Source organism: Aotus nancymaae, unplaced genomic scaffold (genome assembly GCF_030222135.1).
Source record: "Aotus nancymaae isolate 86718 unplaced genomic scaffold, 86718_ANA_hifiasm-v0.15.2.pri h1tg000017l, whole genome shotgun sequence".
In the NCBI taxonomy this organism is placed as follows: domain Eukaryota; kingdom Metazoa; phylum Chordata; class Mammalia; order Primates; family Aotidae; genus Aotus; species Aotus nancymaae.
The window spans coordinates 1,082,289-1,109,469 of record NW_026988429.1 but is presented as its reverse complement, the minus strand read 5'-3'; the positions used below and the strand labels follow the sequence as shown (position 1 = coordinate 1,109,469).

Here is a 27,181-nt window from a genome sequence, read left to right as displayed (position 1 = left end):
CCCATCTCAAATAAGAAAAGATGAATGTATTTAAAGTTTTACATTATTCAAAATTTACTATCAAAGTGAACACTTTATTTCCCTTTCTTTTGCAGAGAGTTCTATTCCAGGAACTGACATTGACCTTCAGACTATAGACAATGATATCATCAGCATGGAGATATTTTTCAAAGCCTGGCTACATAACAGTGGAACAGACCAAGAACAAATTCATCTTCTTCTTTCTTCACAGTGTTTCAGCAACATTTCCAGAGCCAGAGATAATCCAAGTACATAACCCCCAAAAGATATATAGACTATGATTATTCTTATCTGGGATCAGGGCTCTAGATTGGTGAGTCTGTGGAATACAGCATGGTTGAGGTTTAGGGACTGGAAGAGGATTGGATGAGGCTGTCCAGTATAAGCATGAGGAATAAGAAGAGAAGTTCTAGGAAGCAGTCATGGTTAGAAAGCTGAACCTAATTAAGCCCAACCAGCAAGGGCCAGTTAGTTTAGGGGCAAAGTCTCAGACACCTCAATGATGGGAAATTGGCTAGACTACATAAGAACACAATGAATCACATTTCTCAATATTCTCATTTTTAATGTGGTAAATATTATTGGCATTATAATTGAGAGCATGCTGCTACCTCAACAATATCAATAGTGCCTGTGGCAAGAGGAAGAGAACCAAGGTTAAACAAAGATCTCACTAGGGAGGCAACAAATGGGGGAAAACTAAAGAAATACACCCCAGGGAGGACAACCAGTGGCCCAAAACCATGTTCACAAAGCAGTTCAGGCAATTACTGAAACTGAGAGATCAATCCAGTGTTCTGGGCATGCCAAAGAGACTCTGGATACTGTTCTGCCTGGAAATTATACTTCATTCCAGGTCCCTCTAGATGGTAAGAATAAGACCATTTCCATTCTCCCATCTCCTCCGAAGGCTGGCTCAGGCAGGACCTGGGGCGGCCAGGCCTGCAGATGGGCCTACCCATCAGTCTAATCAGCCACAATGAGGTTGGGAAAGCTGAGTCCTCAAGGACCAGCTCCAAAGAGAAATTACCAAAGTATGTCTTCTTTAGGGGTGGGAGTTTGTACCCATCTTTCTCATTGAACAGAATACTGATAATGCTAGTGGCTACAGAGATCATTGACGGTTGAAGACTGGATTGAACGTGATGTTTACCAAAGCCCTTCTCCTAGACTTTGACACAACTCATTGGGGTTACTGCCTCCTTTGAAAGCTCTTTCTTGGCCACTAGCAGTATATTTGAGTTTTTTTTTTTTTTTGAGACGGAGTTTCGCTCTTGTTACCCAGGCTGGAGTGCAATGGCGCAATCTCGGCTCACCGCAACCTCCGCCTCCTGGGTTCAGGCAATTCTCCTGCCTCAGCCTCCTGAGTAGCTGGGATTACAGGCACGCGCCACCATGCCCAGCTAATTTTTTGTATTTTTTAGTGGAGACGGGGTTTCACCATGTTGACCAGGATGGTCTCGATCTCTTGACCTCGTGATTCACCCACCTCGGCCTCCCAAAGTGCTGGGATCACAGGCGTGAGCCACGGCGCCCAGCCCTTATTTGAGTTTTTATATATGTTCCTTTTCCTCAGCTATTATAAAACTCTTTATGACCATTGTTTCTTCAGGATAGGGAAGGGCTTTTTGGAGGTGTTACTACACAGGATTAAGGCTTTCCAAGACCCTTTCTGTCTTGGGATGGCCATCAAGTCTCTTCTTCTCTCCCCAATTTCAACCTAGTGCCCAGGATGGCTTTGCCAACTTAACTTGATTTTAATCTGGCTTTTCTTTGTGTAAAATATTCTTCCCAGAACCTCTTTTCCACCCCTTTCATCCAAGGTTGATAATACCAATTTCTCCTTTTCCTATCCTCTGGAATTCACTTATCCATTTTCCCTATTTAAGGCAGCTAGCAACTTTATACAGAAGCTAGCATATAGCTAACATTATTGAGCTCTTCCTCTGTGCTAAGCACTAAATTAACTCCATTTCTTCCAGTATCCCATTTTATCTTCACACAACACTATGAGACAGTGCTGTTACCATATGTCATTGAATCTAAGATGCTGTCAGTTATAAGATATACCACTATTTTATGTACCAGTAAGAAGGAAAACAGACTAGGTACAGTGGCTCACTCCTGTAATGTCAGCATTCTGGGAGGCAAAGGTGGAAGGATCCCTTGAAGCCAGGAGTTAGTAACAGCCTGTGCAACATAGACCTGTCTCTACAAAAAATAAAAATAAAAAATGAGCCAGGCACGGTGGCATGCACCTGTAGTCTCAGCTACTCAGGAGACTGAGGCAAGAGGATCACTTGTACCCAGGAGTTTAAGGTTGCAGTGACCCCGTGATGGAGTCACTGAACTTCAGCCTGGGCAACAGAGTTAAGACTCTGTCTCTAAAAAAATAAATAAATAAAAATTTCAAAAATTAAAAAAAATTCTTTATAATACAGATTTTCTTAAAAAAGAAAGAAAACATTGCCCATTGAACATTACACAGCTCTTTCTTGTCACTTAGAACTATTATTTTACTTATATTGAGAGAGCTCTTTTAGGTTAAAGTAGTAAGTAAGGACTTAGAGTGCCTGCATGGCCAATGGCAATTGTAAGACACATGTAGAGATGGAAAAAAAAATGTGTCTTAGAATCAATTAAATACAATATTACTCCCATTTTACATATGAGAAAACTGAGACTTAGAGAAATTAAACACACTTCTCAGGGCTGCACAGAATATTAGTAGCAGAGCTAGGATTTGAAGCCAGGCAACAGGGCCCACTCTTAACCCTTAAGATCAGAAATCTGTATTTTGTGTACTTGACACTCTCAGCCCGGACAATGTCCATACACCCAGGTCTATCTTCCTCCAGAACCTGGGCCTTTATCTACTATACTAACCTGCCTTGTACTGAGCAATTCTGAACAAAGGGGCTAGAGATTCACTTCTTTCATTAGGAGGGCTGGGGCCCTCAGAGGCCAGGAACTCCTATAACCAGCCTTTCTTCCACTATTGCATGGCATTTGCTTATGATGCTAATCAGAATTTATCTGACTTCCCCTCTCTCTTTCCAAAGCTTTCAGCACCAGGGTCAGAGCCAGAATATTTATCTCCATCTATAACCATTTTTTTGAGAAATCTGTAGATCTTCAGGATGCACAGTGGAACTTAGATCTAGACTGTAGTCAGATTTTCTGCTGGGGAGGTCTTCACTGGAATCCAGATATTTAGGACAGCTGGAATGAGGTCTAGGGACCTTAGGCCTCTTCTAGGGTAGATGTGACCCACCTGAGATTTTAAACAACCACAATAAAGATTATGCTGTCGTTATAACTTTAAAAATTGATGTATTGCCACACCTGTAGATTTCTGGACTATGGCTCACTACAAAAAAATGAAAGAAAACCAAAACCCCAAGCTTTCCTCCTCTAAACTCTTTGGGGCATGCATCTCAGATGTTCACTCTGACTCCTTCTTACAAGGTTCTCTACCTGATGCTACCAGCCTCTTTGACTGCCTAGGGCCCTTCACCCCGTATCTAGGTGTGTCCCTTAGAAGGGCCTTCCTCTGACAGACCACACATGAGTTTCTTTTATTGTTCTTAGGTTTGGGGTCTGCCACATCTGTATCTGGGCTCTGGGTGGGAGAAGCACACCTGGTTCTAGATTCAAGCCCTGCTAAAATAGCTTTCCCAGCTTTGGGACACTCTGCTGAGACCATAGTTTGGGTAGTTCTTAACCAGGGCTGCAATAAGAATCACATGGGGAACTTACTAAAAAAAAAAAATACCAGTGTCAGGGCTTTACCCCCAGAGACCCTGATTTAATTGGTCTGGGGTAGGGCCCAGACATCAGTATCTTTTTCAAGTTCCCTAGTTCAGGAGTCCGCAACCCTGTTGGGCCCTGTTAGGAACTGGATTAGCAGGAGGTGAACAGCAGGTGAGTGAGCATTACCATCTGAGCTCCGTCTCCTATCAGATGGGCTGCGTCATTAGATTCTCATAGGAGCCCAAACCCTATTGTGAACTATGCATGCAAGGGATCTAGGTTGTGCACTCCTTATGAGAATCTAACTAATGATCTAAGCCTGATGATCTAAGGAGGAATGGTTTCATCCCAAAACCATCCCCCACCATTTCATGGAAAAATCGTCTTGTATTAAACTGGTCCCTAATTCCAAAACGGTTGAGGACTGTTGCCCTAGATGAATCTTACTGCAACCAGAATGAAAACCTCAGCCAGATGAACACAATTGTCCAGTCCTAAAGCCCCAGGACCAGAAATGGAGAAGTCAAGCACAGAGGAAATGAGAGGAAGCTGGAGTCCTAGGCAAAGTCCCTCCTACTGACTTCCTGGGCTCTGGGACATGTCTGGCTGAGGGCCATCTTACCCAGAATTAATGTCTAGGTCTTAATCATGTGGCCCAGGAGGGCCAGCTGGATCTGACATCTATTCTGCCACTATATTTTTTTCTATGTTGTTTCTATGTTTTTACCTTATGTTGCAGTTAGTACAGTCACTTCACAAGTCACTAGCATCAACTACCAGCCTTCTCAGAAGTACTCAACATTCGTATATTCACAAGTTTGTTATCAGTATTCAAACCAGGTATACGTTTTATTGAAGAACTTTGTAATATTAAGGATTCAAGCTTGTGCAACAGAACATCGGAAACTGTGGCATATGCGGTTACCTACTGGAACAGAAGCTTAATACAGAAGAGTATAATACCTAGATGAGTAACTCCTACCTAGCCTAAGCACTCCTCAGAACTGTTGTCTGATGCTGTTGTGATGCTCCAAGGCCCAGAAGGTCCTAAACTCATGTTTCTTTGGGGAATTAAAAAATAAACTATTTCAGGAACTTACTCCTTTCCCCCACCCCGAATGTCCCTGAACTAGCCCACAAAGAAACAGTAGCAGTCATATGACTGCCTGACTTCTGCTTTCCTGCTCTTCCTTCATCTGACCTGCACTGTTGCCAAGCCTTAGCCTCAAGGAAGCAGCAAGATTTCCTTCTGTGATTGCCAAAGGGCCTCTGCATATTTTGGTATTAGCTACCTCCTCCACAGAAGATGCATGTTCCTCAGAGTGGATCACAAGCCAGATATCTCACTATGAGACAACTGCTCAGCCAGCCCAGAAGTAAAACAAATAAAAATCACATCAGACCCTTGAAAATAAGTTAACTATTATGTAGCGCTATAGAGATACTATAGGTTCCAGACCTGCTCTCCCTTCCCAAACCAGTCAGGCTTTCCTCTTTCCACTCTCCTGCCTCCTCCTATCCCTTGCTTGCCTGGTAGAGATGGAATGGGTACCAGATGTTGTCTCTTAATGGCATAGCCTAAGGTAACTTATGACCCACACTCCTTCCTCCAATGCTGCTTTTATTGTAGTGTGCCTGAAATGTGATCTCCAAGAGCGACTGCTCAGCCCATCCCTACTCCCTGGCACAGCTGACGGTTCCTTGAGAATGGATGACCCCAAAGGAGACTTCAGCACACTCTACCAGATGGCTTCCCAGTCATCGGCCTCTCATTACAAGCTCCAGGTTATCAAGTATGGTCCAAAGGACCCTCCCCAGTCCATGCAAATGCTATTCTTGTGATTCTGTGGCTAGGAAATCCAGAAATAGATGGTATCTCTAAAGTGTCAGGCCAGCAAGAGTCAGTTCCAAAGTAGCAGTTACAGCTATGACATGAAGAAGCAAAGTCAGGCTACTCAGCATGTGGAGGCCAAATGTGCAGATGGTGGGAGAAGTATTGCAGTAGCACAATCTGAGGTCTGCATGAGGATTGTTTTTCTTTTGACTCATTGATAAGGTGTTTATCCATTCAGCAAATGTTTACTGAATAACTACTTTGTTTAGGCATCAGAACAGAGATGCAACCTTCAAGGAGTAAGTGGTCTTAGACGTAGTACTTAGTCTAGTACTAAGTAAATCCTATGTCTACTCCTGTCTCCTCCCATTTATCTAGTACTTAAGTACTAGAATTTAGTACTATTTCTAGCACATAAGTACTAGAATTAAGTGCTCTTTCTAGCACTTAAGTACTAGAATTAAGTACTATTTATCTAAGTACTAGAATTTATTTAAGTACTAGATTTATCTAAGTACTAGAATTCATCTCCCATTAATCTAAGTACTAGAATTCCTTCTTCCATGGGAACCAATTGTAGGATAGAATTAGCAGGCCTGGCACAGTGGCTTATGCCTATAATCCCAGCACTCTGGGAAGCTAAGGCAGGAGAACTGCTTGAGCCCAAGAGTTCAAGGCTGAAGTGAGCTATAATTGGACCACTGCACTCCAGCCTGGGTAACAGAGCAAGCCTTTGTCTAAAAAAAAAAAAAAGAAGAAGAACAGCAATGAATTAGCAATGATGGCAGAGACCACTTCAACTCTTCCCAGTTCCTACCACTATGCACATGCACAGGTTCCCGAACTTTGACAATCCTCTGTGTGTTAGATACTATGCCTGATGCTGGCCATAAAAAGATGTATAGTTCACAGACCCTAATCTAAAAGCTTTCACAATAGCATCTTAGAGTTAAGCTGAATTGAAATGGATCTAGGTAGAGGTTCTAGATATCACTAAGGAGTCTTTCACTGTAATTTTCTCTTCCTAGGGCTTTAAAATCTAGCGGGCTCTGCGAGTCATTGACATATGGACTCCCATTCATCCTCAGACCTACAAGCTGTTGGCAACTGGACTGGGATGAGCTGGAGACAAATCAGCAACATTTCCATGCTTTGTGTCACAGCCTGCTGGTGAGTACCCATGTCCCCAGGTGAAAAAGAATTATTATTTTAAAATACCAACCACAGAAAAGCAGCGAACAACTCTGCCTAATCCTAAACCTGCCTTAACCCTCAAGAAGACAGAAAAAACTGGAAATACCCTGAAATTTAGAGTAAATATGACTTGCCTTTTGTTGGTTTCATGCTATAGAGAATAATTCCCTAATTGAGTTGTACAATACTAAACTTGAAAATCCCCAATTTGTAAGCATAACATTTAAATGGCAACAGGGAATTTTCCATAAGTACCTGTATTTTAAAACCTACTTACTTCCTAACACTGTGATAGACATTACGGTTCATTTAAATGAGCACTTAGTCTGTGCCAGACATTGTGTCAAACCCTAGATATATATTCCGTAGTGACCTAAAAAACATTACCTATGACCTCAAGAAACCCACTCTCTGATGGAAGAAACAGAAATGTATATATTCTTAATTATGGGAAGTTTATGAAGGAAAAGAAGAGGCTGCTATAAGAAAGCCTGTTGATAGAAGTGACTAAGACCTACAAGAAAAGTGAGAATTAACCAGGCGAAAGGTTGCAGGAAGAGCATTCCAGGTGCAGCAAAAGGTATGTGCAAAGACCCTAAGGCTGGAAAGAGCTGAGAGAAAAATCAAGAACGGAAAAGCCATTGTGACTGAAACAGGGAGGAAGGGAGAGAGTGACAAAAAGTAGGGTTGGAGAAGTGAGCAGGGCTCAAATAGTACAAAGCTTTGTAGGCCAAATTAAGGACTTTGGACTTATGGAAACAAATCAGAAGAAATATCATCTATTTAAGTTTTTTAAATGAACTTGCAGAAGCAAAAATGGAAACATGAAAATAGACTAGACAAGAGAAAATGGTGGCTTGGACTAGAACAATGCAAGCCAAGATGAGATGAGCAAACCAATTAGAGAAATATTTTAGAATTGCTTCTTGGCCTTTTGGCTATGACCAAGTGTAGAAATATTCTGGAGACAGAATTGTCAAAACTTGGTTGAGAGATTGGATACAGGGAGTAAGAAAGAGGAAGTATCAAATAACTGCCTGGTTTCTGACTTGAACAACTAGATGGATATCATTCCCTGAAATAGAAAAAATAACAGCAGTCACATGAAACTAATACAACACTTAGAAAGCAAAATTACACAACACTTAGAAAGCAAAATTAAAACAACTGCAAATAGAATGCAAGGACAGATATGGAATAAATGTTTGACCTAGTAGGATGATCAGGACAGCACAGCAATGAGTCTCTTTCACTATCAGAAGCATTTTTTTTCCTGTTTCAAAGCCCACACTCCCTTTTAGGTCCACCCACTGAGTTCCTGTTTCCTGTCTGAAGAACACCCATCTCCTGTCTTTGCAGAGCAGAGATGACAGACGGTTGTGACTGTTAGTACCCAACAGCTCAGTTTACTATTTGCTCAACCCAGTTCCTCAGAATCTGAGATGATACATCACTTGGGAGGAATTTCTCCCAGGTGGCTTCAATACATTCTTACAATATTTTATATTTTAAACATACATTGACATTTTAATACACTGCTAGAGATGGTGGAAATTTTCTGGAAAAAATTATGTCCTTAACTTTTGCTGGGAATGTAGCCCAAGAAAACAGTCAGGAAAGGGAGTGAAGACATATGTACCAGCATGTTCATCTCAGTGTTATTTACAATAGTGAAAAATCAGAAACAACCCAAATGTCCTAAGTAAGGGAAAGGTTATAGGAACTGTAACCTGGTGTGGTGTGGTGGCTCACACATGTAATCCCAGCACTTTGGGAGGCCAAGGCAGGCAGATCACTTGAGGCCAGGAGTTCAAGACCAGCCTGGCCAACATGGTAAAATCCCAATGCTACTAAAAATACAAAAATTAGCTAGAAATAGTGCCATGTGCCTGTAATCCTAGCTACTTGCGAGGCTGAGACATGAGAATCACTTGAACCCAGGAGGCGGAGGTTACAGTGAACCAAGATTGCACCAATGCACTCCAGCCTGGGCAACAAAGCAGGACCCTGTCTCAAAAAATAATAATAATAAAGATAGTAAAAAGTATTCCCTTCCATCCTGGCTTACATACACAAGATTAGAGTCTCCCTGCCACTAAACTCAGGGTTTGAAGATCTGTATTTATCTATTTATTTATCAAGTATTTACTGACCATTGTGTGCCAAGCACTGTTGTAGGGATGAAGAGACCTCTTCTTTATTAGTTTTCTCTCATGGAAAAGCATAGGGATGTAGTTGACCTGTCACTAATAGATACCCATATTTTGGAGCATTTACTAAGTGGTAGTCACTTAACCAAGTGTTTTGCATACTTTACCTCATTTAATCCTCACAATGCCCTGTGAAGTTAGGATTGTTATTTCCAACTTTTGCAGATAGAGGAGGCTGAGGCCTAAAAAGACCAAGTGAGTTACCAAAGATCACACAGCTACCAAAGTAGCCTAGTCAGAATTTGAGGACCCGGCTCACACCTGTAATCCCAACATTTTAGGAGGCCGAGGCACAAGGATTACTTGAGCCTAGGAATTCAAGACTAGCCTGGGCGACAGAGCAAGACCCTGTCTCTATTAAAAATTAAGAAATTAGCCAGTAGCAGTGACTCACGCCTGTAGTCCCAGCTACTCGGGAGTCTGAGGCGGAAGGATCGCTTGAGCCCAAGAGTTCAAGGCTGCAGTGAGCCATGATAGTGCCACTGCACTCCAGCCTGGGTGACAGAGAGAGCCCCTATCTGGGGGTGGCGGGGGCGGGAGTGGAGAAAGAAAGAAAATAAAACAAGAATTTAAACCTAGTTCTGTTGACTACAAAGCCCATGTTTTTAAATTCTTTGCTAAATTCCCTACTCTGGATATAGCCAGATAAATACAGACTATAACGCTGAAGCTGATTCTCTCTTCAATTACACCCCATGCTTCTGTACTTCAGCAGACTTGAACTCACTTAAAGTGGCACATTACTCATAATAGCTGCTTACCCATCTTGAGCTGTTTTCTTTACTATGCTTGGTCCACTTCATCTAGACTAAAGACCACTTTCCTGTTCTGGAAAAGAGAGAAGCAAAACAGTGTGTAAATACCTCTTCCTTCTCACTTTTCTTTCTTTTTTTTTTTTCATTTTATAAGATGGGGTTTCACCATGATGGCAAGGCTGGTCTTGAACTCTTGACCTCAGGTGATCCACCCACCTCAGCCTCCCAAAGTGCTAGAATTACAGGCCACCGTGCCTGGCTCTTTTTTTTTTTTTTTTTTTTTTTTTTTTTGAGACAGAGTCTTGCTCTGTTGCCAGGCACCAGGCATGATCTCGGCTCACTGCAACCTCCGCCTCCCGGGTTCAAGCAATTCTCCTGCCTCAGCCTCCCGAGTAGCTGGGACTACAGACGCACGTCACCACGCCCAGCTAATTTTTATATTTTAGTAGAGACGGGGTTTCACCATATCGGCCAGGATGATCTTGATCTCTTGACCTCGTGATCCGCCCTCCTCGGCCTCCCAAAGTGTTGGAATTACAGGCGTGAGCCACTGCACCTGGCTCCTTCTTACTTTTCACATGACATTTTCTCCAAGGCAGCAAAAATCCTGAATGGCATTATATTACAGAGGAAAAACTTTTCACAAACTTCAGCTCATCCATTCAACAACAAATATTTTTAAGTGTGACAGGACTTATTTAGGTTTTAACCTTCCTAAGCCTATTTTTACAAGTTTGCCATGCTGCTTTAACTCCTTCTTTGGTTTTCTATTCTTTTATATACCTTTTTCATATGTTCTTTAAAAATCTGATTTCAAATCAGTTCCCTATTTAACTCTCTTGCCTTCTGTTTCACATTGTGATGTTCCCCTCCAGCCAACTTCTCATTCTAACTTCTGCCTTTCTGTTAATAGCAGCACTGCCATTGTCTAGTCACCCAGGCTTGAAACCTCAGTCACTTTCAGCCGTCTCACCCTTCACACCTACTTCATCACTAATCACATCAATTTTCCACTCATAACATGAGTTGTAACTCTCCTTTACTTCCTGTTCCCACTGCTTGTCTCACCAAGACTTCTTCAGTAAACTCCTAACTAGCTTCCCGGCCTCCAAGCTCTCCCTCTTTCGGCTTTCCCTGCACATTGGCACCAGCTTAATCTCTTTGAAGCATTTCCTTATCACATGTTTTTCTGTGTATCAGCACTCAATAGGGAATTAAACCTTGCCTGTTTTATCCCTGTTGCACCTGTTATCACTATCCTAGTTCAAGCCCTTTTAACCTTTCCTTTAATACTGCAACAATCTTTCAACTTGTCTCAATGCTTTTAGTGCTTCTCCTTCCTATTCCATTTTAAGTACTGCCAACAGATTAATCTTCTGGAAATGCGGCACTGATTCTGCCACTATTCAGCTTAAAAATACTTTGTGGCTTACTATTGTTTATCCATAAAGTCCATATTCCTTAGCCTAATATTCAAGGTCCCATCTTATCTCCCATTATTCCCCTTCATGTACCACACACTCCAACCCAATTAATATACATACCTTAAATTTTTTCACCTTTGAGACTTTGCTCATGTTGACCTTTCTCTCATCTCTGTGTGTTCAAATACTACCCTATCCTGAAAGACCAAGCTCAAATAGTACTTCTTGAATGAGAGCTCTCCAATTTCCTTTGTAAGCTGTTTCTTTCTGGAGAAAAGCATATTTCGAGTAGGTTTTTAAATATATGATCCTATGTTTTAGGTTAAAGTCTAAGAAATAATTTGACTACCCAATCTCCAGATTGACATAGTGCCTTTTCTACCACTTCCCCACTCCTAGGCTTTGATCAAATTTAGGTCCAGAGTAGAAATTCCCCCCCTTTCTTACTTTTCTTTTTGGAGGAGTCAATGCAAGGCAGTTTTCTAATATATTGTGGTAAAATATAATTTGTATTGTCCAAGAATATCCTGGACTGTAGAATCAGATGCCCTTAGGTTCCAGACAGCTTTTTTTATTTCCCAACTATGTGAACTTAGGCAACATGCTTAACCTCACTAGTCATTGGTATATTCATCTATTTGTAACCCTAACAAATTTAGTGGCCCCTATGTGGCTTAGTCTCTGCACAAATGGCATATATGGAAGTACTATCAGAGGCCCAAAACTAAATTTTAAAGTGATTTGTGCATTCAAAGGACGCCAAAGAGGATCTGGTTCATAACCCACAATGACATTTCTCAAACTTTCTTCCCCCCTCCTGAATTATCTCTAACCTGAAGCTGTTCCTATAACCTTTCACACACACATACACACACACACACACACACACATATACACACACACTCTCTCTCTCTCTCTCTCCTCCTCCTCAGTCCCTGTTCCTCTCTCTATCCTCTTCCTCCCTCTCTCAGCCATATATTATAAATTGACTTAGCTTCTCTAATATAATGTAGTCCTCCTCTCTCTAAAGTCCTGTCTCTTTCTACCTATTTAAAATACTAAGAAATAAAGCTGATAAGGCTTCTCCTTTTATCAGTAGAAATAGAATGAGGGAGAGCTGGGTGCGGTGGCTCATGCCTGTAACCCCAGTACTTCGGGAGGCAGAGGCGGGCAGATCAACCGAGGTCCAGAGTTCGAGACCAGCCTGGCCAACATGGCTAAACTTTGTCTCTACTAAAAATACAAAAATTAGCCGAGGGTGGTGTTGCATGCCTGTAGTCTCAGCTACTCGGGAGCTGAGACATGAGAATCACTTGAACCCAGGAGGCAGAAGTTGCAGTGAGCCAAGATCGCACCACTGCACTCCAGCCTGGGTGACAAAGTAAGACTCCATCTCAAAAAAATAAGCAGAGTGAGGGAGAAGGAAAGAAGGGAAAAGGTGCATGACATACACATTAGTAACTCTTGTCCCATCAAATATAAAATATAGACAATAAAATATACCTCGTATGGTTTTTAAGATGCTTAAATATTGCATGTGTAAAGCACCCAGCACATGTCTAGCACATGATTTGCACACAGTGGTTGGTTAGTAGTTCTACAGTTTCCATTTGTTTCTTTTTGTAGATTTTAATTCTCTAGAGAAATTCTCCATATTTTCACCTAATTTCTTAAATCTACTAATCATGGTTATTTTTATGGTTCTTGTCGGCTAACCCCAATAACTGGATCACTTATGGATTTGTTTCTATTGTCTCTTTTCTCTCTTGGTTTTCAGACATATGGCACATGTCTTTTGTCACACCTGGTAATATTTTAGTAAAAGATACACATCATGTATAAATAAATTTTAATGGCTCCAGTTGGTGTTAGCTTTCCCTAGAGAGGGCTCACCTTTCCAGCACTAGGCAGATAAGAGTGGTGGCTGAGCATCCTGTTTCACTAGCAACTGCGCTGAGTCAAGGCTGGGCTGCAGTCCTGCTAGTGCTCAATCTATCCAGGGTTTGTTCCTGGCCCTCCAGAGTTTTCCGCTGAAAGCCTGGTATATTATATGTAACCCCCCCCCCCACCCCTGCCCCTTGGAAGGCCCCACCTCTAATCACTGGCTCCCAGATCTGCTAAAACATTCTACTTTTTGGAGGCTTTCTCCTTAAGTGTTTTTGCCTTTTGACCCATGCAGCCCTAGTATGTGGCAAATGCATTGGGGGGATAATTGGCTTCATTGCTGTCCCTTCCCACCACCAAGTCTCCACCAAAAGATCGGCTAGTTTCTCTGTTCTTCTATACTTGCCTCCACGGGTGGAAGTCTTAGATTCTCAGTTTTTCCGACCACCACCACCACCATGCCCTCTGTCCCAGAATGAACATGTACTCCCAGGGTATAAGCAGCTGCAATAATTCCCTCATCTCGGTGGCGGGCGTGAGGCAAAAATAATAATAATAATTCCCTCATCTCTCTGGGTTCTTCCCTCTCTAGAGACTTAGCTACCTCTAGATCTCATTGCCTCAGTAACTTCTTACTGCCTTCCAACAAATGATTTGTGTACATTATCCAGCTTTTCTGGGTGTTCTAGGCAGGAGAACCAGTCTGCCTCTGGCCACTCCAACCCACTTAGATGCAGAAGTAGATGTTTATTAAATGCTCATTTATTCCCCCTTTGCTATCTCTTCAGACATACAGCACATCTTCTAAGTTCCCCTCAGCCAGTTGGCCGGCTTCACCATGTTTTCATTTTCAGGCTCCTGGATTTCCTTACAAGTGTGGGTATGGCTCAGTTTATTCATCACTGCCCCTTCATTTGCCCTTTTATTTGGAGCAGTTCTTCTGAACAGAGTCCACACTGCCATAATTAAGCTGCAGTGATTAGTGCCAACCAACCAGTCCTCATTGACTATAAATTTTGTGTAACTTTTCAAATTACATTTTACACATACTCTAAGCCTTAGTCAATCACAGCCTTGTTATTTCATTCCCTGATTTTTCACTTGAAAATTGTTTCTGTCTTCCTTACAGATTATTTTGCTTTATTCAGGCATTTCACTTGCTTTTCCTCAGAAAATGATCACTTCATCAGATAGGCAAGACTTTTCCCAGTCTTTACTGAAAAATATGTGTTGTCTACCATGCACATAAATAGCACTCTTAGATTAATATAGACCACAAGAGAGCTATGTGTTTTGGCAGCATTGTTTAGAGCTTTTATAGATCTATATCTAAGAATTATTCAAGTTATTTTTAATTTAACAAAGTTGAATAAACATTAATAATTAAATGTATTTTTAATTTTAAAAAGTTAACACTTCATGGTGCTTACCATGTACCTGACACAGTTCTAAGCACTTCAACAGCTACTAACTTATTTTATCCCCATAATTATTCTATGAAGTAAGAATTATTATCCCTGTTTTACAGGTGAGGAAACTGAGGCCCAGAGAGTAAATAGTAGAGCTGGGATTGAAAGGCCGGCTTCAGGTCCCAAACTCCAAACCACTCTACAGCTACATAGAATTTATCAGCATATTGATTGCAGGAATTCTCTGAAACATATTCACTATTCAATAAGAAGCAACAGACAGCTTCACCCACATTTTATATCAGGAAAGGCTATGGGGCTCCCTTCTAGCAAAAGTGGGGGCTTTATATTTCTATGAACTTATCTAACCCTGGCTGTGGTATTGCCCTACTTTTATTTTTCTTTTGCCCAGTCCCCTTAATTATTTATTTTATCTTTCTATACTGTTCCATTTTTCTAAACTGGCTATAGCTGTTTTGTGGAATGTGGTAGGAAATAAATATATAAATAAAATTAATTTTTCGAAGTTTTTATGAGATGAATCTATCCATGGCCAGGAAAATATCATTTGAATTACCAAATCTTGCTGTGTAGTCCCAGTTATGTAGCTAGTGACTCACTTTCCACATCCTCATTTCTATTACAAAGTCATGTCTGTGTGAACTAGAAAAAGAAATGAAAATACCACCTAGGTCTTTCAGTTTCCTACTTAAAATGTCAGAGTCTCTGGAGACACATTCCAAAGCTTTACAGGCCATGTCTGCCCTAATTGGCCACAGAAGTTACAGGATTCAAGCCATGATGTGTTCAGCAGGAGTCTAAGTACACAGGCGATGAGCCAGTTGGGCTATAACTGGGTGGGGAAATGGAAAGTCCTTGGTCAAACAGGCAAAAAATCAAGACCAAGAATCCAAGCTGAGAGTGGGGTGATGGCAGGTCAAGAGCCATTAGAGAATAGAATGAGGTTAGAATGTAGCATCTGGACAGGTTGGGGGATGGACAGATGCTAGAACAGCAGCCTAGCACGGGTCAGTGGGCTTCCTGTGACTCAGCTTTGTCTGTTTCTCTTGCTTCGTCTTTCACCTGTGCCCCTCCCATCCTGCACCCCAGCCACACTAATAAATGACTGAATGTTCTCCAAATATGCTAAACTGTTTCACACCTCCACACCTTTTTCATGCTGTTCCCTTCCTCTTGCCTCTGTCCACCTGACAAATATCTAGTCACTTTTTTCCAGATCCTGATTAAATAATTTCACTATGAAGCCTTTCTTGCCTCCACCACAGCCTGTCCCCATTCATCTTTCTTGCCTTTCCACACCCACGTACTTGTTTCCACATGTATCTAGACCTTTTGCACTATTTCTCTGATGTGAGAAATGTCACATTACTATATTTTTCTAAATCAAATTTAGAAAACATTGGTTCCCAAGGGCCAGGATGTTAACATTCTCAGTATCTTTATGGATGCCTCCCTGCTGAGATCATACCCAGAATCCAAGGAGCCTAACAGTACAGAAAATGTGGGAAGTGGCCTTCTAGTCTTCAACACACCTCCCAGGACAATACCAAATAGAAGTGGCAAGAGCAGATATCTCTGTCTTGTTTCTGATGTTAGGGTCAGAGTATCCACTCTTTCACCACTACATATGAGGTTAGCTGTGGATTTTTTATAGAGGTTTTTATCAGGTTGAGGAAGTTCCGGTCTACTCCTAGGTTACTGAGCATTTTTATTATGTAAGGGTGTTGGATTTTGCCAGATGTTTTTTCTGCATCTATTGAGATGATTATGTAGTTTTCGTTCTTTATTCTCTTAACATAATATATTACATTGGTTGATTTGGGGGTATTAAACCAGCCTTATAGTCCCAGGATAAATCCCACTTTGCCGTAGTATATATTTCATTTTATATGTTGCTGAATTTGATTTGCTAATATCTTGTTAGCATTTTTGTATCTATATTAATAAGAGATATTGATCTATAGTTTCCTTTTCTCCTGATATCATTGTTCTTTGTACCCACACCTAGTGCTTGGAACATAATAGGGACTCAGTAAATACTTTTTTTTTGAGATGGAGTCCCACTCTGTCACCCGAGCTGGAGTGCAGTGAAGCCATCTCGGCTCACTGCAACCTCTGCCTCCCGGGCTCAAGTGATTCTCTTGCCTCAGCCTCTCAAGTAGCTGAGATTACAGGCACACACCACCACGCCTGGCTAATTTTTTTGTATTTTTAGTAGAGACAGGGTTTCGCCATGTTGGCCATGCTGGTCTCGAAGTCCTGACCTCAGTTGATCTGCCCGCCTCGGCCCCTGAAAGTGCTGGGATTACAGGCGTGAGCCATCGTGCCCGGCCTCAATATATTCTTAATAGACAAATTCACAAGCAAATGCATGAACCAATGTAACAATAGAAGATTTAAAATAATAGTAATAATCCAAATCCTGAGCCCCATCAGAAGTTACTTACGCCAACTGAAATGGATTCCCCTGAAACTTCCTGGTTACTATCCCTTCCAGGCTTACATAGGCCATGTCCTCAGAGCAGGGCAGGTCTTCCACCCACATACACATACACCATGATATCTATATCATTTATTTCCAATGTGATGAATTGTAAGCATCAAGCTGACTTTCCTGCACATTTGGATTTGTTCTTCAGAAAGACAGCACATCTCTAGATATAAACAAAGCACTAAGAAAGCATGAACTTCTGAAGGCATCCATTAAGCTCTTAGCAGAGTACCTGGTGCCTGATAAGCATTCCATTAAAGTTTGTAATTATGATTATGACTAATTTTCCCATGCCGAAATCATCTGTCCCACCCTGAAAACCTTCTAGTGAGTATGCATGTATACATCATGCCTCCAGAATTATCAGTCAAGTCCTACCCCACAAAGAGGTCAGCAACCACAGGAATGGTACATACCTGTTTGTCTTGGAGACATTAACAGGTTTCCTACCACTTGCTGTGCCTACTAGACCTCCTCAGAGCTCCACATTGCACAGAATGATGACACTGCTTTAAAGTACAGAGCCTCCCCCACACCCACCCCAGCACGTGCCCCCTGGGGTCTAACTCTAATGCTACAGCAAGTGTTTTCTGTCTTACTGTGTCACTTTCTATTTGTCTTCCACAAGACACTGATATTCCTCTTTCCTCTAAAAATATGTTTCCCCTTTTTGCCTTTCCTCTTTTATTATTTGTCTCTACTTTTCATTTAAGAGTAGCCAGAACACGTGTGTTTTCTTCCATCTTATGTAGCAGGGAGGTTGTTACGGTTTGTACCAGATGTAACTGAAGGTCTGTGTCCCAGTAAGAGGACACAGTTTGAGCTGATTGTAATAGTTCTAACTCCACATTTCCTGGAGTTTTGTGGGTTTTGTTGAAAAGCTACCACAAAAAATTGCCTCATTTTCATGGCTCATTTAAAAGGGTACTCCTACAAAATCTTCTCAGAAATCTGCTTGTCTCCTCTTACCCATGCCCTAACCTCTGCCATCTCCATGGCACATGGCAAAGTGCCACCCTCTGCTCCATAATACCCATCATCCACAGAGGAAATGCCCCCAGATTCCTGACTCTTCTTGTCCTGTGATTGGCTGAGATCACCTCAAGGGCCCAGCACCCACCTCCTCGTTGTAGCACAGCTTTTCTCCCTCTGCTCTCTTTCTCCTCTCACTTTGCAGGCTGCTTCCACCACCTTCTCTCTATCTGTCTATCGGTCTATCAGTCATTTATCTATCTTTATGTATTTAATTTTTTCTAGTCTTGTTATGTTGCACAGACTGGTCTTGACTCCTGGCTCAAGTAGTCTTCCTGCCTTGGCCTCCCAAAGTGCTGGGATTACAGATGTGAGCCACCACATCTGGCCTTACTACCTTGTACCCTCTCTGGGCATTCCAGGGATATTCCCCAGTCAGCCCATTCTAATCCCAGTTGTCAGCAACACAACCAGACTTTATTACCCTCAAAAGAAAAACTGAATTTCTACAACAGACAACACCCCATACAAGTCTTGGTTTCAAGACACTGCTTTTTTTTTTTTTTTTTTTTTTTTTTTGAGACAGACAGGGTCTCACTCTGTCATCCAGGCTGGAATGTAGTGGTACAATCATGGCTCCCTGCAGCCCTGATCTTCTAGGCTCAAGGGATCCTCCTACCTCAGCCTCCTGAGTAGCTAGGACCACAGGCTTCAAGACTGTTTTTAAGAATTACAATTCTTTTTTTTTTTAGATGGAGTCACACTCTGTCATCAGGTTGGAGTGCAGTGGCATGATCTCAGCTCACTGTAACCTCTACCTCCTGGGTTCAAGTGATTCTCCTGCCTCAGCCTCCTGAGTAGCAGGGACTACAGGCACACACCACCACACCCCGCTAATTTTTGTATTTTTAGTAAGGACGGGGTTTCTTCATGTTGCCCAGGATGGTCTTAATCTCTTGACCTCGTGATCTGCCTGTTCCAGCCTCCCAAAGTACTGGGATTACAGGCATGAGCCACCATACCTGGCCAAGAATTATAATTCTTAAAAGTTCACATGTACCATTGAATGTGGTAGCCCCCTCTGGGATGAACACCTACTTCCAGTTACAGAGCATTTCATAACTTTTCTGTCTATTGTTAACCCTTTTATGTACTTTCTCTGGCATATTCCAGACCGGGGAGGAAGAGGAGTACCTTGTGGTATTGACAATTCAGGAAGGAAGTCCCTCCCTACCAGGGCCAAAGTTACATGGCTCTGCCCTCATCAGCACCCCTGAAAGTCAGGGAAACATCAAATGGGACTGATCCTCAAAACATGCCACAGACTAAAAATGAACCAGTATTTCTGTATGTCCTTGTTTCAGAAAAGAGAATGGCTACTGTTAGCCAAGGGGGAACCACTGGGCCCAGGACACAGCCAGAGAATCCCTGCCAGCACCTTCTATGTGATCATGCCATCACGCTCCCTCACACTGCTGGTGAAGGCGGTGGCCACGCGGGAACTGATGCTGCCCAGCACCTTCCCCCTGCTATCTGAGGACCCATGTGATGACAGCCTTAAGATTGTGGAGGCAAGTGGAGCCCAGATCTCATGAGACAGATCTAGAAGCGAATGGAGTTTGAGAAAGGAATGAGGGAGAGGAGTGAGCCCATGAGGGAATGGATGGGGAGCTGAGGTATGGTAAGAGAGCAAGAGAAAGCAAGGGTAGGCAATGATGCCAGAAGAAGGAGGAAACACTAAGATTATGGCAGCAGGGTAAGGAGTGAAATAGAACAGAGGCTGGGTTGAGGGAAATGAAGCTTGAGAAGAAAAAACTGGGAGAGAAAAGGGACATTGGCATCAGTGATGACTGGGAATTAGAGCCATCCTGGAGGACACACAACATGCACACGGACCTGAAATCTGAGGACAGGGTGTCTATGAAGGAGAAAAGAGAGCAGCAGAGAGTAGAAACCTGATGGCAGGCCAGGGCACGGGGAGGCAGGAGAGGAAGCCACAGCACCAGCAGCTCCAGCTCCTGGGGAGGCACCAGACACTTGTTTGGTTCAGTTTTTGCACCAGCTGGTTCTCCTGCCCCCACCTCCTCCCCAGAGAGGAGATTGTGAAGTTAGACACGGGAAAGCAGAACATTGGGAGGGAAAGGAAAGGAGAGGACACCATGGAAGGCAGAAGAAAAAGCAAGGGAGAAAGGGAGTAGAAGAAGACCCAAAAAATCAACCTCTGTATGGGTTTTTGTGTCTTCGTGTGTTTATTTTTGTGCCCAAGTAAGTCTGTGCTTGAGTCTCTAAATCGAGTCTCTAAATCGCAGTACATGTAGATGCGCCTGTGCACATTTGTGTGCTGGTGTGTTCTTAGGGGTCTTTCTGCATTGCACGTGTGCATGTGTGTATACCTGTGTTTGCACTCATTTATGTTTGGTGAGAAAAGGAGGAAAAGGTAGCCAGTGTAGGTGCCCAAAATAGGAAGGGCTTCAAAATGAGATGGATGCAGATGCAGAGGAGCAAACAACTCTGAAGGCCATTTTCTCTTCCTCCTCCTTCTTTTTCTCCTCCTCCTCCTCTTCCTCCTCCTCTTCCTCTTCCTGGGATCTGGATTCTCTATATTTGCTCTGCTAGTCTCCTCGGGCTGAGGGTAGGAGGGGTGGCTCTGGGCAGGGAGAACTGGAACCACACTGCTGCTGGCTCGCTGGCTTAAATGCAGCAAGGACAAGGCCTGGGATTGTGCTCTTGGCTTGGCGGCCACAGAGACACAGAGAGAGGTGGGCACGAGTGGCCGTGGCCCGCTTAGCGTCTCACTTTGGGGCCAGTGGTTCCTGGCACAGGATGTTGCGGCCGGAAAACCTGACTGCACAGGAATGTTGTGCTCCTGTATCCCCTCCTCCCTTTCCATTCAGCTCAGCTCACCTCCAGGCTGAGAACTCCCTGTACTCGCCTTGCAGGCTGTGAGCACCCCGCCCCGCTGGGTAGCCTGCTGACACACCCTCCCTCCGTGCTCACAGTGGATCCCTTGTAGCATTCATGTGCACTGGCCCCCTCAGAATCCCTGGACATGCGTCTTGGGGCCAGAGTGTTCAGTGTTTCTAACCACATAGGGTTGTTCCTACTTCTCCTACCCATGCCTGACCCTTAGATCACAAGCACTGGACCTCAGGCCAGAACACCCAGGGGGACAGCATCTATTTCACAGCCTTCACGGCAGCTCTTGCATTTCACACTTTCTCCACCCCCTCACACTCCTGGATCGCTGCCTGACATCTTGTGTTCTGTGACCTCAAGTTCCCTGGGTGAGGCCCCTTCTCTCTTTTCCTCAGAGGATGCTAGACAGCCTGGAGCTGGAGCCCACCTACAACCCCTTGCAGGTCCAGAGCCACCTGTACTCACACCTGAGCAGCAACTATGCCAAGCCTCAGGGGCGGCTCCACCCACACTGGGAGAGCAGAGCCCCAAGAAAGGTACCGCTTCCCTCCCTCCCTCCCCTTCATGCCCAGAGTCCTCGAAAGCCCTTCTCTCCCATCCCAACACTGCCCCCATCCAAGGGAGTAGCTAGCCCTCCTTCTGGATCCCACCCCTGGTGGAGGGGAAAATAAGAACCCTTACTGGGTAGGGAGGCCTGTCTGCCGGGGCATTTACATATGATAATGTTTATATGTTTTAACTGTAGTGTTTACGATAACTCATTAGTCATTTAGCAGACCATTGTCCCATTAAGCAAACTAGCTACACAGGAACTACAACCACAGCCCTCTCAAAAGAAAAGGCTGAAGGAAAGGTGGGAAAAGAAATGCCCAAGGGAAGGGAAATTAATACTTACAGAGCACCAGTCACTTGCCAGGCTTTATGATAAGTGCTTGCTCATATATTTTTCTCATTTAATCCTCACAGCATCCCTGCAAGGTAAGTGTTTGCTCATTTACAGATGAGGAAAGGAGGCTGACCAAGGTTAGTAACTTGAAGAGAGGACCCCCATGACTGGGGTTGAAGACAGTTGGGGTTGAAGAAGGAAGAGAAATTGAGGATGGAGAAATATTTTTATGAGACCTGTGTTCTATATAATATTTAGGCTTCCTTTTGTCCTAATTAACTTTTTCTCAGTTTCTTAGTAGCACAGCCTTTAGGAAAATTCTCATTTTGGGCCAAGCACGGTGGCTCGTGCCTATAATCCCCAGCACTTTGGAAGGTCAAGGCAGGTGGATCACTTAAGCTCAGAAGTTTGAGAGCAGTCTGGGCAACATGGTAAAACCTCATCTCTACAAAAAATTAGCCAGGAATGGTGGTGCTCACTGTAGTCCCAGCCACTTGGAAGGCTAAGGTCGGGGAATTGCTTGAACCCAGGAAGTCAAGGCTGCAGTGAGCCAAGATTGTGCCACTGCACTCCAGCCTGGGTGACAGAGCAAGATCCTGTCTCAAAAAAAAAAAATTCTTGGCTGGGCTCAGTGGCTCATGCCTGTAATCCCAGCACTTTGGGAGGCTGAGGCGGGCAGATCATGAGTCAAGAAATTGAGACCATCCTGGCCAACATGGTGAAACCCCGTATCTACTAAAAAATACAAAAAATTAGCTGGGCGTGGTGGTGTGCACCTGTAGTCCCAGCTACTCGGAAGGCTGAGGCAGAAGAATTGCTTAAACCTGGAAGATGGAGGTTGCAGTGAGCCAAGATCGCGCCACTGCACTCCAGCCTGGCTCCTGGCAACAGAGAGAGACTCTGTCTCAAAAAAAAAAAAAATTCTCATTTTGTCTTAGCTAAAATTACAGAAGGACATTTCCAAGCTAGAGGTAGGAGCAGGGGCTACAACAAGTTAGCTGCTGGGCAAGCTGCCAGAGGTAGGACACTGGCTAAGGAGACAGGCACTTGGAGGCTAGGCTCAAGGGACTCCAAATCATTGTCCTGGGCCTTGAGGCTGGTACTCCAGGGACGGGACTTACAAAAGAGTTAGGACAGAAAGCCCAACAGAGAATGGGATAGGCGCGCAGAAACTCTGATCTTCAGAGAAGGCTCTGGTTGCTCTCTTTGCAGACTGGGCAGTTGCAGACCAACCGAGCTCGAGCCACTGTGGCCCCCCTGCCTGTGACTCCTGTCCCAGGAAGAGCCTCCAAGATGCCAGCAGCCAGCAAATCTTCCTCAGACACCTTCTTTCTGCCTTCGGAGTGGGAGGAGGAGCCCTCAGGGCCCTAAGTCACCGGCACCAGAGCCTAACCACATCCATGCTCAAGTTCACATAATGGCTATCTGTGGTCAGACCTGCTTTCTGTCCGCCTGAGTCTCTGTGAGTGAGGGTTGACTGAGAAACAAGAGCCTTCCCCGCCTGTTTCATGCTGTCCCACTCCTCAAGTGGAGAAGCAACACACTTGAGCCTGTCCCTTCTTCAGCAAGGACTCTCATTTTCTTTTTAATCATTTGATACTGTTTACAGAGGTGAAGATTAAACACCCAGTAAGCTTCTGCCATTGTTAGGAGCATTCCTAACCCAGAATTTCTTCTTGTAGCTCTGTTTGAGCAGGTGGATGAGGTCACATCACCTTTGGGAAACTGGGCCTCAGGAACAAAGAGGAGGTTTTCAAAGCTCAAAAAGACAAGTAGGATTGAAATCCAAGCCTCATTTCAGAGCTTGTGGCCTTCCCGCTACACCACCAGCCTTCAGCCTTCAAACAGACAAGTGCTTGGTACCTACATGGAAAGTGTGTGTGTTTTGGGGTGGGAGTGCTGCCATATAGCCCAGAACAGGGGAGAGGATGGTGTAGAAAAGACCTACTCCTTTCCTGTTACCCTCTCCCCACATGTACCCACCTTCCTGTTGCTCCCTCCATCCACAGAATAGCTACTGTTTATAAAATGCTTCCTCTGGGTTGGGAGCAGTGGCTTACACCTACAGTCACAACACTTTGAGAGGCTGAGGCAGGATGATCACTTGAGGCCGTGAGTTCAAGACCAGCCTGGGCAAAATAGTAAAACCCCATCTCTACATAAATAGTAAATAAAAACTAAAACAAACAAACAAAAAACAACTCTGTGCTTCAGATTACACTAAATACTTATAATGTATCTAATTTCATACAAAAAGCCCTGTGAGGTAGAGCTCATTATAGTTTTCCCATTTTACAGAGGGACACAGGGGAAACTGAGGGTTGCAGATGTTACACAACTCACCCAGGGCCACAGAGCTCTCGTCTAGCCTAGGGCAGCCTGACTTGACTCCCCAGGCTCTGAACCGCCACACTCCTGTTCCCTTCCTGGGCCCCTTTCCTCTCCATGACTCTCAACACATTCCTGGTTCTCCTCCTGATCCCCACCACACCCAACCCAACCACTGTGTCCCCTCTTTCTGTTCACACACATAAAACTCTTAAACCCAAGCTGACTTTAATGAGAATTTAAAAATTTTGAAATAGATATCTGGCAAAGAACAATGCAGGGGTAAGGATCCAGGCACATTCCAGCATCTCTGAGACCTCCACACAGGCCCTCAAACTGCACCCACTCTGACCCTGCCCCACTTTCCACAGACCTGCTCCCGCAGCTATCCCTTCCTTTGGGGAAGTGGGGAAGGGATGGCTTTAGGGGGATGTAGAGCCCATCCCTCAGCCCTGTCATCTGTCCCACTTCTTAGGACTTCCTGGGATAGTCCTTCCCTTGACTCCCCCATCCCTCTGGTCCCCTGCTCTCACACAGCACGGCTCCTCCCACCCTCTGGCTTCTGCTGGTTCTAAGCATTTTCTTTGACCCCAGTGCCACCTCCCCATGGTTCTCTTCAGCGACCTCAGCCTTGCCCTCCTTCTCAGGTAGAGCCCTCTGACTTGACCCCAGTCCTGTCAGTCCCTACTCTAGAGAGCCCACAGTCCCAGCTCCCTGAGGTTCCGCTCTTCTGGACCTGGCTATACAGGGCTGAATTGTGGCTTTTGCTGCCACTGCCAGTTGCAGTACCAGGTTCAGGTAAGGCTAGGCCCTGGGGCTTGGGAGCAGGGAGGGGCTTTGTGCTCCGGGAGGGTGGCACAGCATAGTCATCAGTGGCAGGGTTGTAGGGGAGTTCATAGCCTTCCTCCTTCACCCGAGCCTGGCACCACCATGCATCCTTGAGCTCCCGAGGCAGATCATAAAGGCCCTGGGGAGGGGCTGGGGCCAGGCCCTCAGGTTCATCATAGATGGGATCCTCTTTGGGGTCCGTCAGCTTGGCCTTCATCAACTGCTGCTGCGCATGCTCATACAAGTCCCAATAGAGTGCTTTCTTCCGTTGTACTCCCTCTCCTGCCCGAGCAGGGGTGCTGTCCAAGGGGTCTGAGTATAGGGAGTCCTGGGAAGGGTGTGGAGTAATTCGCAGGGAGTCTAAGGGCTCAGCATACAGGGCTGGGGCACTGTCGAGGAGCTCTTGGGGGCCAGGTGGGGAAGGCAACTTCCCCTCTGCCACCTCCCCTTCATGGGAGTCAGCTCTGAGAACATCGTGCCCCTGTCCCGCCTTTCCCTGGGCCTTCTGCCGGTGGATGGCAGTCTCGACTGCTTGGAAGATGTCATTTCCCTGTGCTGTCTGGAAGGTGAAGGTTCCAGGGCCCGAGGGGCAGCGGCGGCCGGCCTCAAAAGAGAACATGACCTGAGGAGGGTGGAGAGGGAGCCATCAGAGGAAGTGAGTCACAGGCCTGCATTAATCAGAGTATCTACAAAGAAGAGACCACCTGGGAACAGACGTGGGGTATCCGGGTAGGCAAGAAAGGGGAATTCGAAGGTCAGAACTACCCACCTCTGTCCTGCCCCACCCACAGCTGCCCAACCCAGGAAGCCCTCCGGGACAGCCCCTGCACCTTGTCCCGGCCATAGCGACGCAACAGAGTGTAGGGCCAGGACAGGAGTGGCTCCAGTATCTGACTCTGGGTTCCCACGGTCAGGAGAGTCAGCCTCTCAGCCTCCACCCTCAGCATGTAGGAGCCATGCAGGCCACAGCGCTCGGCGGCCTCAGTCCTCTGCACCGTTACCCAGAATTGGGATCCTGGAAGGCATATACAATTAGCTGCGGCAGGAGGGACGGGGGCAGCAGTGGGGACCCAGAGGCCTCAGGAGCATAGTGTCCAAGCACTCACTTGGAAGCCAGATCTCAGGGCCTTCCTACTTCCCCATGGGTCCCTGGGTATCCACCCACTTCCCAAAGGCACTCCTCCTCCTCACTCCATCCCTACCCGGCTTTCTCAGACATCTACCTTCCCAGGTGGGGCTGTACAAGGAGTTCTCCAGCATCTCCAGGGCAGAAAGCTTAGGTGGGTTATCGGTAGTCCAGCTGCCTTTCTGTAGCACAGAGACAGCATCAAAAAACCTGTAATTTCCTCAACGCGGCTGGGGAGGTGGCAGCTGTCTGAGCCAGCCCCATTTCTCTGCCTCTGTAACTGCCCCCACCCCGCATCGCCGCAGCCCCTCACCGGAAAGGCGTTTCGGCACAGCATCTGCACCCAGGCTGCACTGGACGGTGCGTCGGCCGCCAGCAGGTGCGAGCGCTGAGCAGTGTCCAGGCGGAAGGCAGTGGCGCCGGGCTCAGGAGGGGTCTCCACGGTGACGGGGGCCACACTCACACACTCAGCCAGACGGATCACCTTGCAGTCCAGGCGGCGCGAGCTCCCTCGGCCACTTCCAGAGCTCGACCCCTTATGGTCAAAGAACTCGAGCCGCGCTACGCCGTGGGAACTGGCCGGGTAGAGCACAGCCCAGGTCTTCCTCCACCTCTAGGGAGAGAGCGAGAGGGCTGGAGAGGGAGTGGCGTGCGCGGGCGGTCCCGGTCCCGAAGGGGAAGGAGGGAGCGGCGCAGGCCGATTTGGGGTCTGGGGCTTCCAAATGGGGGGCGAAGTTTCCCAAGGAGGATGCCACTCCCTCTCTCCAGGACCAGAACCCCGAGACTACAGACGCTTCTCGGGAGCGTGCAAAGCAACTTCGCGGGAAAAGTCACAGGCTCTCCAACTCCCCGCGCCGCGCTCCAGCCCGCTGCCTATCTCTCCCTGGTTCTGGGCTCTCTCACCCACTACTAGCCCGGATGGGGTTTGGCATCCGCGGCCCCCGACTACCTTGGTCCCAAAGCGCTGACTCTGCAAAAAGAGCGGCCCTTCCATCTCGGCTCCGTCCATGGCCCCTGGCAGTTCCTTCCGCGCTTCCTGGCCCCGCCGCGGGAGGCGGGGCGGGAGGCGGGGCCGGGTTCCCTGGAGGCGTTTCCGTCCCTCCCAGCACGCCGACAGCCGCTGAGGGGT

At 45.5% G+C, this 27,181-nt stretch overlaps 2 protein-coding genes across 5 annotated transcripts in view; one reads left to right on the top strand and one right to left on the bottom strand.

Annotated features, from left to right (window-relative positions):
- M1AP (meiosis 1 associated protein) overlaps positions 1-24,015 on the top strand; it is a 90,391-nt gene extending 66,376 nt beyond the window's left edge. The window contains exons 4-9 of one of the 2 annotated variants that reach the window (XM_012452157.3): positions 96-269; positions 5,405-5,567; positions 6,637-6,778; positions 19,333-19,539; positions 21,280-21,420; positions 22,983-24,015. In XM_012452157.3, the coding sequence (XP_012307580.1) occupies positions 96-269; positions 5,405-5,567; positions 6,637-6,778; positions 19,333-19,539; positions 21,280-21,420; positions 22,983-23,141 (986 nt within the window). In that variant the 3' untranslated portion in view covers positions 23,142-24,015. The remainder of the gene's footprint in view (positions 1-95; positions 270-5,404; positions 5,568-6,636; positions 6,779-19,332; positions 19,540-21,279; positions 21,421-22,982) is intronic. The other variant, XM_064377846.1, reaches the window with a different exon arrangement.
- A 294-nt stretch (positions 24,016-24,309) lies between these two features.
- DOK1 (docking protein 1) lies at positions 24,310-27,095 on the bottom strand. Of its 3 annotated transcripts, XM_012452158.2 has the most exons (5): positions 27,002-27,095; positions 26,366-26,665; positions 26,150-26,234; positions 25,757-25,941; positions 24,310-25,548 (listed from the first exon to the last, which is right to left on the bottom strand). In XM_012452158.2, exons 1-5 carry the CDS (start codon positions 27,059-27,061, stop codon positions 24,742-24,744), a joined length of 1,437 nt encoding a protein of 478 aa, XP_012307581.1. In that variant the 5' UTR covers positions 27,062-27,095; the 3' UTR covers positions 24,310-24,741. The 3 variants fall into 3 exon arrangements, with proteins under 3 accessions (XP_012307581.1, XP_021526637.1, XP_021526638.1); XM_021670963.2 differs by lacking the exon at positions 25,757-25,941 and having other exon boundaries at positions 25,446-25,548; positions 27,002-27,083; XM_021670962.1 differs by lacking the exons at positions 25,757-25,941; positions 26,366-26,665; positions 27,002-27,095 and having other exon boundaries at positions 26,150-26,348.
- Between the last annotated feature and the right edge of the window lie 86 nt (positions 27,096-27,181).

Coding starts and splice junctions, on each gene's coding strand:
- DOK1 (XM_012452158.2), bottom strand. CDS start 27,061: ATGGACGGAGCCGAGATGGAAGGGCCGCTCTTTTTGCAGAGTCAGCGC. Junction 26,235..26,365: donor TGTGCCGAAACGCCTTTCCG/GTGAGGGGCTGC, acceptor TCTGTGCTACAG/AAAGGCAGCTGGACTACCGA. Junction 25,549..25,756: donor GTCGCTATGGCCGGGACAAG/GTGCAGGGGCTG, acceptor CACCCTCCTCAG/GTCATGTTCTCTTTTGAGGC.